The sequence below is a fragment of the Aegilops tauschii genome, chromosome 5 (assembly GCF_002575655.3).
Source record: "Aegilops tauschii subsp. strangulata cultivar AL8/78 chromosome 5, Aet v6.0, whole genome shotgun sequence".
NCBI classification, from domain to species: Eukaryota; Viridiplantae; Streptophyta; class Magnoliopsida; order Poales; family Poaceae; genus Aegilops; species Aegilops tauschii.
In genome coordinates, this window is record NC_053039.3 from 235,799,308 (window position 1) to 235,814,845 (window position 15,538).

The 15,538-nt window shown below is 48.4% G+C and overlaps 1 protein-coding gene and 1 long non-coding RNA gene across 2 annotated transcripts; one reads left to right on the forward strand and one right to left on the reverse strand.

Annotated features, from left to right (window-relative positions):
* Positions 1–280: 280 nt before the first annotated feature.
* LOC141022356 (uncharacterized) lies at positions 281–895 on the reverse strand. Its single transcript, XR_012183644.1, has 2 exons — positions 799–895; positions 281–699 (listed from the first exon to the last, which is right to left on the reverse strand). It is a non-coding gene; the product is annotated as an uncharacterized lncRNA (long non-coding RNA).
* A 5,076-nt stretch (positions 896–5,971) lies between these two features.
* Positions 5,972–9,672, forward strand: LOC109735707 (stem-specific protein TSJT1). The gene is made up of 4 exons (XM_020294910.4): positions 5,972–6,807; positions 8,704–8,944; positions 9,036–9,266; positions 9,375–9,672. The coding sequence occupies exons 1-4, from the start codon at positions 6,605–6,607 to the stop codon at positions 9,408–9,410; spliced, it is 711 nt and encodes a 236-aa protein (XP_020150499.1). The 5' UTR covers positions 5,972–6,604; the 3' UTR covers positions 9,411–9,672.
* Positions 9,673–15,538: the final 5,866 nt, after the last annotated feature.

Consider the following 15,538-nt stretch of genomic DNA (forward strand, 5'->3'; position numbering starts at 1 on the left):
CAAGTCTCTTTACTCGTTCCGTAACACATCATCCCGTGACCAACCCCTTAGTCATATTGAGCTCATTACGATGATGTCTTACCAAGTGGGCCCAGAGATACCTCTCCGTCATACGGAGTGACAAATCCCAGTCTCGATTCGTGCCAACCCAACAGATACTTTCGGGGATACCCGTAGTGTACCTTTATAGCCACCCAGTTACGTTGTGACGTTTGGCACACCCAAAGTACCCTTACGGTATCCGGGAGTTGCACAATCTCATGGTCTAAGGAAAAGATACTTGACATTAGAAAAGCTTTAGCAGACGAACTACACGATCTTGTGCTATGCTTAGGATTGGGTCTTGTCCATCACATCATTATCCTAATGATGTGATCCCGTTATCAATGATATCCTATGTCCATGGTTAGGAAACCGTAACCATCTATTGATCAACGAGCTAGTCAACTAGAGGCTCACTAGGGACATGTTGTGGTCTATGTATTCACACATGTATTACGATTTCCGGATAACACAATTATAGCATGAACAATAGACAATTATCATGAACAAGGAATATAATAATAATAACCATTTTATTATTGGCTCCAGGGCATATTTCCAACAATCCACGCCCTTGATCCTGATCTTCTCCTCTTCCTTCTCTTTGAAGGAGGCGAAGTTGCCGCGGTCCACATCCACATCTTCCCCAGAGACATACTGCACACACGAATGAATTACATTAGTACATTATAGATTCATGGGAATGCACCATGTCAAACGAACTAAATGAACAATCTAAATTTCAAGTAGGCTTACCTCATACTCTTCGTCGTCACCATATGCTGGATCGTACGGGTCGTCGAAAGTATAGTCTATCTTCCTCCTCTTCCCCCTACCATCATCCTCCTGGATATACAGTTACATCCATCACTAGTAAATACATAAGCCAATTGAAAATTTAGATATGCACAGATGACACATTGATCATAGGGCTAATATACTATGATCTATTTACATTTTCCATTGTCATGCACAAACATTGAACAAAAGAGCTAATATAACTACATATTGAAATTTAGATATGCACACTTGATCATAGGGCTAATATACTATGATCCTATTTGCATTTTCCATTGTCATGCACACACATTGAACAACAGAGCTAATATAACTTGAAGCAAATAACTTGAGTAGCATTAAAACCCCCAATCTGTGCGCATTAAAAACAAATCTAATAAGCATCATAGCATTAAAAAACCCAAACTGTTCACAACATCTAGCATTTTTGCAACGATTTTATCCAAATCTAAAAACAAATCTGAAAACCCCAATCATTGCAGCACCTAAAATCATAGTTCACAACATCTAGCTAGCATATTTGCAACCAATTTATCCAACAAACCCTAGTCCAAAAACCCCCCATCCCCCCAACCCATACAAAAAACCCCGGCCCATCCATCAAACCAACTACTCTAACAATCTGAACTACGGTATGAATCACAATCGAACTAACTCTACAAGCTAAGCAAGTGCAAATGAATACCTGCTCCTCCACGGCAGGCGGCGCAACGGGGGCATCGGGATGGACTGCGTCGCTCGACGCCGTCACCGATGAGGCGGAGCCCGCCACATCCGCAGCGGTTGCGAGTTTCCCCGCACCGCCATGGACGCCTCCGACATCCGCAGTCACCGCGCCCTGACCCTGCAGCTCCACCACATCTCCGGCCGCTGCGCCAGCGTCGCCACGAGCGTCGGCCATCTAACAGATGGAGGCGATGAAGATGAGGAAGAGGATGCGGTGGGGGAGAGCGAGACGGTGCGGTGGAGGCAGTGGAGGAGAGCGAGACGACGACGGCGTGCAGAGGAAGACGATGCGGCAACGAGTGGATTTGGGGGAAAATGGTAGGGGCGATGGAGGTGGTTGCCCTCTTTATATGATGGGATGTTTTGGGCATGTCCATGGACACGTGCTACCCCACGACCGCGGTCTTGCATGCGCCCATGAATACGCGGCCCCACTCGTCAGCTAACGGTCAAAGGCATTGACCCGACGGCAACGTCCGTTATAACCTGTTATGAGGGTTTCGGGCAAGGGAGTGGGGAAAAGTGAGCAAAAGTTAACAGAGTGGGGATGAATGAGTAGAGCTAAGGAACCAGGGGCACAGAAATAAAAATCTCTTGATTTTATTCCCCGCCAGATCGGTAATCCGAGCCTCCGCGCTCAAGGTGCCTTCGCTACAACGTAGGCAGCCTCCACCTCCTTCTCCGCCATCTCCTCCTCCTTCTCCGCCGCCTCCAACTCATCATTCTGTAGCTGCAACATCTTGTAGTGGAAGGCTTGCACAATAATTCTTACGTCGGCATCAAAGACTCCAAATCCAAGGACAACATCTTGGCGTCCTCCGCATCGGCTATGATCTTCACCTTCTTTTCTTCAAGCATCGCCTTCTCTTCTTGAGCATGGCCTTCTTCTCTTTGATCAAGGCCCTCTCCTCTTCAAGCTTGAGCTTCTTCTCAGTCACCTCCATCGACAATTTGAACCTCTCCGCCTTTTTTCCTCCTTGATTTCCGAGCGCTTGACGTATCCCTCCTCCTTCTTCGACAAGATATCCTCATACCTCTCCGTCAGCTTGGACGCCGCACCTTCTCGCTTCGCCCTCTCCTCCTCCCACTTCATTTCCCAAAACCCTCTTCTAACCTTCTTCGACAGTTCTTTTATTCGGTCAGTTGGGTCATCGGTTTCTTCCTTGGTGGCTTGAGCGGCGGTCTTGGCTATATATAGGTTCCAATTCTTCTCCAACCACGCGCGAGAAGGCTACAAAATAAAACATTGTCAAGAATGCATATCCGGCTAGTAACCAATAAAACTATGCATATCCAGCTAGTGATCAACAAAACTATGCATATCCAGCAAATGAACTTACTTGCTCGGTGATTTGCGCACCACTAGGCCACTGTGCGATGAGATGCGCCAAGTGGCTGCAATACTTCAACACGGCCTCTTGGATGGTGTACCATTGATGGTTGATGGACTTTTATTCACTGTTGCGGATGACCACGTCAGAGTAGGGGCGAAATGCTTGTGTTCATGGAACCATGTGTGAATGTTGGCCCAAAAGGTTATTCCGTTTTGCTCCATGTCATGGATCGGATCGAGGTTAGTGGCCAACCATGCATCGCACAATAACTCGTCCTCCCGCATGTTGAAGCTTTCTCCTCTACCCCTCTCCTTCAGAACGTCGGCTAAATCATCCGGATCATCTTCCTCCTCCTCCTCCTACTGTCCGACGTCCCAATCTTGCTGCTCTGTGCCCGTGCCGGTCTGGGTGTAGGACTGCTGCATTCCCGGCTGAGTGTAGCCCTGCTTTGTATGGGTGTAGTTGCCGGACTTGGTGGGATCTGAGTCCTCCACTTGCCTGTCCTCATAGTCACATCCTCCTCCGCCTCTACCGTGGATGATGTCAAACATCTGCCTCTCCTCATCATCGTACGCTTTCTCCCCCGCTTAAGGCATAGCATCGAGCAACGTGCGGCCGCCCATCTGCTCCCCGCCCGGACGAGCTGCGGCGAAGAACACTCCAAGAAGAGCAGCAACACCGCGTTTACGTCGATGATGTAAGGCACTTGCCCGGAGGCGGTTGTTGTGGACTACCTATCGAGCTGCTTGGCGGCGTAGAAGTACGCAGTCTTGTAATGCTCCGGCCATGGCGGCGTCTGTATGGTGGGGGCCACCATCGGACCAGCACAGCCCAGGCCGTGACCTCCATCGTGTCCGCGGCCGGCATGCTCATTGCCACGTGCGCCACCAACACGCCCTCCACCAGCCTTCTGCTTCTTGAGCGCTTCCTCCTTTGTGGTCATAGCTTTGATGTGACATTTTTGCCGCGTCGCCGAGTTGATCTTTCAGGCAAACATGATGGTAAGATCCTCCAGCACCACCACCTCCATCTCCGGCAGATTCTCCTCTGGTTTCATGCGTTAGCGTCGGGAGGAAAGAAGAGAGTGGGAGAAAAAGGCGGGAATTGGGTAGAGAGCGGTGGGATGAAAGAGGAGAGGGGAAATTTTGTCACAAAAATAATACGGGCAGCTACAAAGGCATGGGGCTCCGCTTCCTTTTGGGTGGGCCAATCGTCTGACGTGTCTCCTGTTCAGTTTGGTTTTAATTTGCGGGAATATCATGGTCCGGACTACTACGTGGACTGATGAAGGTCAGTGTTGGATGTCTTCCGGGGTTCGGATAGCTACATCCGGACGGATACTATCGATTTGAGGAGTGAAGTCTGTTTTAAACCCTAAGGTTGTAGAGGGCAACACAAATGAACCCTGACCTACAAATCCCTGAAGTTCATACCCTGTACTCAACGATCCCGGTCAATTGTAACCCTAAACCTAACCACGACCTGTTTAGAAGGACAATCCCGACCGGGTCACTTGTTTCTCTCACTGACCGCATGGACCTACATGTCATACCCTTCTTCTTCGTCAATCTCTTTCCTTTTTTTAAGAATAATCTCTTTCTTTTCTCTCCTGGCATCCATCTCGTACGCGACGGCAACTTTCATCGCCAGGGCACCCAATGGACACCACACGCCCCCACTAACTTCTTCATTAGCTCCGCCTCGCTGGTTCGCTCAAACCACCAAAATTAATCGAAGAAAAACCCCTCTAATCGTTGTCGCTGTGGTCATCTTCTCCGCCTCCGGCTGCAGCCTCGATCTCCACCTCTGGAGACGGTCGCACCTCCTCCGCAGCTACCTCGGATCTCTGCGATTCTCCCGAAGACTCTTAGCATCCTCCCGTGAAGCCCCCCGTCCGTGAGCGCTCGTCCCCGCATGACTTTGCTCCGGTCGCCGCCGTCGAGTTTCGTGCCCTCGCTCCCTCGCTACCCTGCCTCGCCCAACCGCATCTTCTTGACCCCGGTGAGGTCCTCTTCTGCATGCCCCACTTCCCGGGTCCACTCGCGCCCCCTAATTCCCCACCGCCACGCACCGCCCGTCGCCGCACTGCAGCACCACCGCGTGTCGCTCGGCTGTGTTGCTTGTGTATGTTTTCTAATCGGGCGAAAATCCATCCGCTAGTGCATAGCTAGCTAGCCTTCATGTGAATGTGAATATGTATATATGTAACCGCCGGGTCTGTCTCCAGGGCGTCACACTCGGAGGAGCTCCGCCGCTGCCATAGGTCACATTACTAACCTGGACGCCGCCGCGCCGATGCGTGCGGTGTCACCAGTCTCACCACTCACCAAGCCCATGATTTCTTTCCATGTGCAAAGCTAGCTAGCTCAGTGGCTTCGGCTGATTGAATTTTTGTGGTCGATGTGCAAACGAAAGCCGACTAGCCAATCGATCTGGTACAAAACACACATAGACGAGTGCCGGCATCGACAGCTTCCTCACAACTTCAGGACGTCCGCCGAGGGAGGAAAAGAAGGGTCCGTCGAGGGAGCAGCGTCACAGGCCCCGAAGCCTCTCTGTTGCTGCGCGCCCGCTCGGCCTCTCCACTTTTTATTCCACCACATCGAAACATCATCCCCAGCCATCGTGGCCTCCTTTCCGTGTGTGCCAACGTAGGAGAGGGGGAGGGTTGGGACACATGATGAAAATGACAGGTGGGCCAACTTAGTCAGTAAGAGTCGCGATTTATCCCGGGTAGGATCATCTTTTCCCAGTCCACCAAACGGATCCAGGATGTAAATTGATCGGGATCGATGAGTACAGGGTATGGACTTCAGGGATTTGAAGGTCGGGGTTCATTTGCGTCGCCCTCTACAATCTTAAGGTTCAAAATAGACTTCACTCTCGATTTGAGGGTCGGTGTTCGAGGTGCGTTTCCGCATGGCAACGAAAACCACGCGCGTCACCCACACGATACCTCACGGCCACGCAACGCGACGGAAGCAAAGGGAGGCACCCCATCGCCCGTCGCCATCCACCCGCGCACGGCTTCATCCGTCACCCCCCTCGGCCCTCCTCACCCGCACCGCACCGCGCGGCACACGCTGACACTCCGGATTTTGGCCGAGCCCGCAGATAATGCTCGCCAGGGCGAGGTCCCTCGCGTCCGTTTCTTCTCCTCGATGCGGGCTGGCCCGGGGTTGTCCACACGAGAGCGCACCGGCATGCAGAAAAAATGATATAAACTTGCAGCCCATCGTTTCTATATTCCCCACGGCAGCACCAAAGTTTCAACTTTGCTTCAGGAAAATCTGCCTTCGTGTCCAATATGTGCACTCTCATACGCGAACTCATGCGGGGTTAGACGGTAAGACACGATTAGTACAGCAGTACGTGCCGGCAGAAAGAGGGCGTCGACGCATGACACCTCCATGTGCACGAGATGCGTCCGCATTAAGCTTAACCAAAAGGAAGTCCGGCCACAGTTTACCGTAAAATTAAATTAAACACAAGGAAAGATACGTACGCTGTGTGGGCCCCAGGTGGTTAAGCAAACCAGGGGCCCTGCGCCTGGGTTCTGCCACTCTCCCGGGCCTATATAACCAGCGCCTCCCCCCTTCTCCCTTTCACCCGTCCAACTATCCAAGGAGTGAGGAAGGCCACAATCAGCAACTGACCCTGTAATACCTTACCTAGCTAGGTGTGGTTTGTTTGTTTGAGCCAGGATGTTGGCGGTGTTCAGCGGCGAGGTGGTGGAGGTGCCGGCGGAGCTGGTGGCGGCCGGGAGCCGGACGCCGTCGCCCAAGACGCGGGCGTCGGAGCTGGTGAAGCGCTTCCTCGCCGGCGCCGAGCCGGCCGTGTCCGTGGAGCTGGGATCGCTGGGCAACCTCGCCTACTCCCACGCCAACCAGTCCCTCCTCCTGCCAAGGTAATAACAACACACCGTCTTTGCGGCTTAACCGACTCGGAGAGAGCAAGCTTCTCTTCCTTAATACTCGCAGGATCCATGGATTCGGGATCGATTGATCTCTCTGCATGCATATAGATCTTTTATTGAGCGAAACGGACAGTTGATTGGATGGATCGTTTGTTCCGCTCTTCCTTAGAAAAAGAGCCACTTGCTCTGCTTTTGTTCTCTAGTTAGTGATGAAGCTTCCTGATGGTGAGGTTAGCTGGTAGCCATGGTCCAGGTGCTACGGTACAGTGTCCAAAACGTTACCGCCACATACACCTGCCATGTCTCTCGCATGCTGCGGATGACCTTTAGCGCCCGCCTAGATGATAAGGTGGGCTCTACTAGTCACAATCATATCACACCACCTCACACGGCAGTATATATTGGTTGTAACAGAGGGAGTAGCTAATAAGCACCGTGGTTTCCGATAATTTCCATATGGGACGCGTCTTGCTGTGATATCAATAATCGCACAATTTTCTGTCCTTATTAGAAGGGCGGTGTTGCTTTCCGAAGACTAAAGCAAGCAATAATGCAACCTTCGCAGTCCATTCCATTAGGTGATGGACCTAGCCACCAACCTAGTTTCCCAGTTTATCGCTTGTAGTATATCTCACTGGCCTAGTTCCGCGGCTCGTGATCGCGACAGAGATTTATCCGTTGATGAACATATTGCTCGCCACAAAAAATTACTCCCTCCGTCCCGTAATATAAGAGCATTTTTTACACTATACTCTTATATTATAGGATGAAGGGAGTAGTTTCTCGCCGCATTTGGAATACACAGTTTCTTTTTACTCGGATATCACGGATCTTGGGGCAATGGACCCTTTTTTCAACATGAAATTCCTGCCTCCCAGTTGGGGCCTTGGGATATTTTTCAATTTTGTTCATCTACCCTACGTGTAATGGTAGGTGGCAGTGTAAAGAAAAAATCAATCAAAAACAGGAAGACGTCGATTGCTATGTTGGCATAGAAACTGTCACGTATGCAGACGAAAAAACGCCACCACATCTTTGGCAACTTGCAGGTCAACGTCGTGCCACCTTACAAAGGCGTGGTGTCCATTAATTTGACTTGACAACAAACGGGCCTCGTATTCTTCGTTAGGCGGCGAACAAAGGTTCAGCAGGATAGTAATTATCGTTTAATTTAAGAGGAAAAAAAGGCACAAGCCCGTGATCTACTATTGGTAATACTATTTTGCTGTTGACGTGACGAGCTTATGGATGAATAAACCATCAAGCAGTGACAGTGACAACATTTGAGCAAAACTTGAATTTAACGGGTGCTACTAGAGCAAAGATCCTTGTGGTTATGTTATGCTAGTTAGTAGAGTATTTGTTTTGGTTATTGGTTGAACCGTTGAGGGAGCAGTAGTGCTTTTGGCAGTCAGTTGCTATTACTAGGAAAATTTCCAAAAAAAAGAAGGAAAATTTCCACCCGGTTTAGATTCCCACAGAGAGCAGAAGAAACAAAGGGAAGCAAGACCCTGTGGCCCATACGGCGGTCTCTTTCGTCTACTCGCCGCTATCATTTGTAGGGCCTGGCTGTCCTGTGATCTTATCTTATCCTGTACTAGGCAGATGCACTAAAGGAGTAGCATCCAAGGAATTTCTACACCTTTCTAAAACAAGTTTTGGTGTTCTTTGTACCAAGTCGTTGATGCTTTACCTAATTTTGCATTCTCAAGGGACATGTGCTTGTGATGAGTTAGACAATCTATATATTATTATTTCTTGTTTGCAAGAAGAGTTAGACCATCTGCTCCCTGCAAAATTAAATAAATTCAGGATGCTTTCACTCACTGAGAATGGAGCATGTATGGTAGTACTAAAAATTAACAAGCATTTTGTTTGTGGATCCAGGTCTTTCGCTGCAAAGGATGAGATCTTCTGCCTGTTCGAGGGAGTCCTGGACAACTTGGGGCGGCTGAGCCAGCAGTACGGCCTCTCCAAGGGCGGCAACGAGGTGCTCCTCGTGATCGAGGCCTACAAGACGCTGAGGGACAGGGCCCCCTACCCCGCCAGCTTCATGCTGTCCCAGCTCACCGGCAGCTACGCCTTCGTGCTCTTCGACAAGTCCACCTCCTCCCTCCTCGTCGCATCGGTAAGCTCGATCAAGTCTGAATTTCCAGCGGGGAGGTTTATCGTCACGGTGCTTTCTTGCTAATTTTGTTGGTGTTGGTTTGGTCGATCAGGACCCGGAGGGCAAGGTACCGCTCTTCTGGGGAATCACCGCCGACGGCTGCGTCGCCTTCTCCGACGACATCGACCTGCTGAAAGGATCTTGCGGCAAGTCACTGGCGCCTTTCCCGCAAGGTTGCTTCTACTGGAACGCTCTTGGAGGCCTCAAGTCGTACGAGAATCCCAAGAACAAGGTGACCGCTGTGCCCGCAGATGAGGAGGAAATCTGTGGTGCAACCTTCATGGTAAGAGGTGGCACTTTGATGATTCTTATTAATGTAGCTTGGAAGGAATAATAGTCATGAGGAAAAGAAGACTTGGGCTAAACCTATCTGAACTTGTTCGTTGTGCAGGTGGAAGGGTCTACCGTTGTCGCGGCACTTCAGTAGGAGATTCTCCCGTCTCCGTCGCTGGGCAAAGCAGGCAACGCCGTTCGTGTGGTGGTGGTGTAATATAATGCAACAAGGCGCGTGTGCTACTCTCTTGTGTGATCTTATGTGAACTGTTCGGTTGTGTATCTGATCATCTGTATCTCTAGCTGTTCAAATTCTCGCAGCGGATTCAAGACCGGCCGTCTTCAGTTGGATGTTACAATTAATGTAGTAGCAAATAAGCTTTCTTCCTTTTCCATCTAAAAAAAGGCTTTCTCGATCTCTGTTGTTATGCGTGTACCATGGGGCTAAGGAAATGTAGGTTTTTTTTAGCAAAGTAGGATGTACCTCCGGCCTCCGCATCGGAACGATGCATGCAGCCATATTATTAATTATTCACAAAGACCATACAAAATGATACATCAATAAGCCAGAAATCACCATCTTGGCAACGCTGTTGCTACTCCCAGCCCCATGATGAAGGTGTGCCGAATATGTCCGGGACTAATACCAAACAGACATCGCACCAAAGCCTAACATCTAAAGCCGGGTGTCCCATCCAAGCCACTACCTGGATTGAGTCCCACACCGGTCTGGCACACTCCAGTGAGCACCGCACGCTGCAAGGGCTGTCACCTCCATCTTCTCTCGGTCCATCCTCAGAGCAGAACTGATGCACCGACCTTGCCAGGCCTCTCTGCCATTAACACCATCATGACGCCAGACAGCTTCCTCCGCCTGCGCGAGTCCATCTCCAACGCGCCCATCGTCGAACCTCCGCGGCGCCATGCCGTCGGGATCCGCCGTCGGCCTTGCGCTAGATGTAACACCGCTCCTCCAGTAGTCCCCTCCAACCAGCACTTGCTCCAAAACGATGCCCCCAGGAGGGAGAGCGACACCAAAGGCGCCGTCATCGTCCGATCCGGGAGGCCCAGATCTAGGGTTTCCCCTGGAGCATCCTGAGCATGATGACGCAAATTGCAACGACGATGCCTCAACAAGGAAACGACATCGGAGACGCCACCATCGTCCGCCATGACCGAAGTCGGCGTGATTTTCATCGGCAGTCGCGCCACCAGGTCATGCACCTCCGGCGTGCTAGTCCCTTGAACCTGAGCAAACACCAAAAACGATGCCCTCAAGAGGGACTACGACGCTAAAGCACCGCCATCGCTCGATCACAATGAGGTCTAGGGTTTCCCCCGGAGTTGTCCACGGTGTCAAGGACCCAGACAAAGGGCATCTCCGCCCAGTTGCCGGCGTGCCGCACCCGCCATCGCACCGTCCGCATCCCACCGACCATGGCCGGTAGCCAGCCACCGGGCCTCACGAACACGCCCAACCACCGACGGTGCCGCGCCGCCGCACCCTGTTCCGCCGATGCATGTACGTACCAGGAGCACCGGGCCGATGGCATCCGCCCACAATCACCGCCGTCCCCTCCACTTCATAGCTCGGCGACGCGCGCTGGGGCAGCGCCGCGCCGTCGGCCACCACCCGATCCCCCAGTTCGAGGGGTGACGATGCCCTAAGAGCCATGGCCCGCCGCCGCTAGATCCGAACGGGCTTTGCTCGGGGATGCGTTAGGCGGCGGCGAATTGGTGAATGCCGGAAGGAGGCCTTGCGCCGGGGGGTGAGATGCCCCGCCCGAGTCGCCCTGGAGGAGGAGGACGCGGGGGGTGATCCTATTTTTCTGGAGGACCTAAGGAAATGTAGGTGCACCTATGGCATCTCTAGTCGATCCCTCAAAGCCGGTTAAATTATTAAAAGTTTAACTTTCAGGAGTTAAACTGGACCTAGTCGAACCTTTATCTGGGTTAACCCCTAAAAAATTATACTCATCGCATCAGCCGCTGCTTATTTTGCTCAGTTGCAGCTCATTATCAAGATGAATCTCCACCTCCCCCGGCATCACATCTCTTCCTAAGTCACACTGCATCGATGTTGGTGCCGCCCAAATCAAGCTGGCACCACAACCACCTCACACCTCCCGTCGGCACTTCCAATCGACCGGCGCCGTCCCCAAAATGGAAATATCGAGCCGTCGGAGGTCGCCATAGCGTGTAGTCGACCCGAGGAAGCAAGACGACCCGAGGAAGCAGCTGTGTGCCCCTCCTGCTCGTTCACCAACCTACCGCCGAGGAAGAAGAAGAAGTACCACGGAGTGTGGCTGCAGACATGGGGTACTTATCGGAATTGAAGGACCGAGACACCGGCCAACACTACTAGATTAGTGATGTAGGGTGCAACCCTAAGTTCATGATCTTTTCACACTCGGAGGGGGAAAAGGGAGCAAATCAAAAGAAGTACACAAGATGAACTCTCAAATAGTCAAGATCCAATCACACATATGCTAAATCCACATACACATAGAGGGATACAAAAGTCCAAATCCAATACAAGAAGGTAAGAGAGGCACTAGTTCGTCTCAATCCTTGAAGGAGAGAGGTCTTAATATCCTTGGAGGATCTTCCCTAGATGGGGTCTTGAATCCACTATGGGATCATCTCACATGGAGGTTGATACGTCCATTTTGCATCATGCTTTTATGTTGATATTTATTGCATTATGGACCGTTATTACACATTATGGAACAATAATTTTGCCTTTTCTCTCTTATTTTACAAGATTTACATGAAGAGGGAGAATGCCGGCAGCTAGAATTCTGGACCGGAAAGGAGCAAATCTGATAGACCTATTATGCACAACTCCAAAAGTCCTGAAAATTTACGGACGATTATTTGGAAATATATAAAAGTTATTGGGCAAATAAAATACCAGAGGAGACCCACCAGGTGGCCACAAGCCTGGGGGCGCGCCCTACCCCCCCAGGGCACGCCCCTACGGCTTGTGGGCCCCCTGGCAGGTCTCCCGCGTCCATCTTCTGCTATATGGAGGCTTTTGACCTGGAAAAAATCATAAGAAAGCTTTCGGGATGAAGCGCCGCCGTTTCGAGGCGGAGCCTGGGCAGTAGCAATCTAGGGCTCCGGCGGAGCTGTTCTGTCGGGGAAACTTCCCTCCCTGAGGGGGAAATCGAAGCCATCGTCATCACCAATGATCCTCTCATCGAGGGAGGGTCAATCTCCATCAACATCTTCACCAGCACCATATTCTCTCAAACCCTAGTTCATCTCTTGTATTCAATCTTTGTCCCAAAACCTCATATTGGTACGGGGTTGCTAGTAGTGTTGATTACTCCTTGTAGTTGATGTTAGTTGGTTTATTTGGTGGAAGATCATATGTTCAGATCCTTAATGATATTCAATACCCCTCTAATCTTTAACATGAATATGCTTTGTGTGTAGTTACTTTTGTTCCTGAGGACATGGGAGAAGTCTTGTTATAAGTAATCATGTGAATTTGGTATTCGTTCGATATTTTGATGAGATGTATGTTGTCTTTCATCTAGTGGTGTTATGTGAATGTCGACTACATGACACCTCACCATGGTTTGGGCCTAGAGGAAGGCATTGGGAAGTAATAAGTAGATGATGGGTTGCTAGAGTGACAGAAGCTTAAACCCTAGTTTATGCGATGCTTTGTAAGGGGCTGATTTGGATCCACCTGTTTCATGCTATTGTTAGATTTTTCTTAATTCTTCTTTCGTAGTTGCGGATGCTTGCGAGAGGGGTTAATAATAAGTGGGAGGCTTGTCCAAGTAAGGACAGAACCCAAGCACCGGTCCACCCACATATAAAATTATCAAAGTAATGAACGTGAATCATATGAGCATGATGAAAACTAACTTGACAATAATTTTCATGTGTCCTCGGGAGCGATTTGCTTTATATAAGAGTTCGTCCAGGCTTATCCTTTGCTATAAAAAGGATTGGGCCACCTTGCTGCACCTTTGTTACACTTGTTACTCGTTACCCGTTATGAATTATCTTATCGCAAAACTATCTGTTACCGATAATTTCAGTGCTTACAGAAAATACCTTGCTGGAGACCGCTTGTCATTTCCTTCTGCTCCTCGTTGGGTTCGACACTCTTACTTATCGAAAGGACAACGACATAACCCCTATACTTGTGGGTCATCAAGACTCTTTCCTGGCGCCATTGCCGGAGAGTGAAGCGCCTTTGGTAAGTGGAAATTGGTAAGGAAACATTTATATTACGTGCTGAAATTTACTGTCACTTATCACTATGGAAAATCATCCTTTGAGGGGCTTGTTCGGGGTATCTTCACCTCAACCGAAAGACCAAAGAGTTTCTCCTCAACCTACTGAAAATATTTATTATGAATTCCTTCGAGTATGATAGAGAAACTGCTAGCTAATCCTTATGCAGGAGATGGAACACTACATCCTGATTTGCATCTAATCTACGTGGATGAAGTTTGTGGATTATTTAAGCTTCCAGATTTGCCCGAGGATGATGTCAAGAAGAAGGTATTCCCTTTATCTTTGAATGGAAAGGCATTCACATAGTATAGGCTATGTGATGATATTGGGGCTTGGAATTACAATCGATTGAAATTGGAATTTCATCAGAAGTTTTATCCTATGCACCTGGTTCATCATGATCAGAATTATATATATAATTTTTGGCCTCGTGAAGGAGAAAGTATCGCTCAAGCTTGGGGGAGGCTTAAGTCAATGTTATATTCATGCCCCAATCATGAGCTCTCAAGAGAAACAACTATTTAGAATTTTTATGCTCGGATTTCTCGTAATGATCAATATCCATGATCGATACTTCTTGTACTGGTTCCTTTATGAAGAAAACTATTGAATTCAAATGGGATCTTTTGGAAAGAATTAAACGCAACTCTGAAGATTGGGAGCTCGACGAAGGTAAGGAGTCAGGTACCTTAAGTCTGATTGTGTTAATTTTTTTATGGATGCCGATGCTTCTCGTGAATTTAGCACTAAATATGGACTTGACTCTGAGATAGTAGCTTCTTTTTGTGAATCATTTGCTACTCATGTTGATCTCCCTAAGGAGAAGTGGCTTAAGTATCATCCTCCCATTGAAGTAAAAATAGTATAACCCATTAAAGCTGAAGAAGAAACCATTACTTATAATGTTGATCCTGTTATTCCTACTGCTTACATTGAGAAACCACCTTTTCCTGTTAGGATAAAAGAACATGCTAAAGCTCCAGCTGTAGTCCGTAGGAGTTATACTAGAACACCTACAACCCCTGAACAAATTAAAGTTGAACCTAGTATTGCGATGGTTAAAGATCTGGGCATGTTATTTATTTCTGTTATGAAGCTGCTAGAATTGCTAAACGCGATGATAAAGATAAACATAGACCTATTGTTGGCATGCCTGTTGTCTCTGTTAAAATAGGAGATCATTGTTATCATGGCTTATGTGATTTGGGTGCTAGTGTGAGTGCAATTCCCTTTACTTTATGCCAAGAAATTTTGAATGATATTGCACCTGCTGAAATAGAAGATATTGATGTTACTATTAAACTTGCCAATAGAGATACTATCTCACCAATTGGGATTGTTAGAGATGTTGAAGTCTTGTGTGGGAAAATAAAATACCCTACTAATTTTCTAGTTCTTGGTTCCCCACAAAATGAATTTTGTCTCATTATATTTGGTAGACTTTTCTTGAACACTATTAATGCTAAAATAGATTGCGAGAAACAAACTGTTAGTGTAAGTTTCGGGGATGTGTCTCATGAATTTAATTTCTCCAAATTCCGTAGACAACCCCATGATAAAGAATTGCCTAATAAAGATGAAATTATTGGTCTTGCTTCTATTGTCGTGCCTCCTACTAATCCTCTAGAACATTATTTGCTAGACCATGAAAATGACATGTTCATGAATGAAAGAAATGAAATAGATGAGATATTCTTTATGAAGGAAATATGCCCTAGTGGCAATAATAAAGTTATTATTTATTTCCTTATATCATGATAAATGTTTATTATTCATGCTAAAATTGTATTAACCGGAAACATGATACATGTGTGAATACGTAGACAAACAGAGTGTCACTAGTATGCCTCTACTTGACTAGCTCGTTAATCAAAGATGGTTATGTTTCCTAGCCATAGACAAAGAGTTGTCATTTGATTAACGGGATCACATCATTAGGAGAATGATGTGATTGACTTGACCCATTCCGTTAGCTTAGCACTTGATCGTTTAGTATGTTGCTATTGCTTTCTTCATGACTTA

What these genes read in the sequence shown, in the direction of transcription:
- LOC109735707 (XM_020294910.4), top strand. Translation starts at nt 6,605, where the DNA reads ATGTTGGCGGTGTTCAGCGGCGAGGTGGTGGAGGTGCCGGCGGAGCTG. An exon ending in CCTCCCTCCTCGTCGCATCG is followed by an intron (nt 8,945 to 9,035) that starts GTAAGCTCGATC and finishes TTGGTCGATCAG; the next exon opens with GACCCGGAGGGCAAGGTACC. An exon ending in TCTGTGGTGCAACCTTCATG is followed by an intron (nt 9,267 to 9,374) that starts GTAAGAGGTGGC and finishes TTCGTTGTGCAG; the next exon opens with GTGGAAGGGTCTACCGTTGT.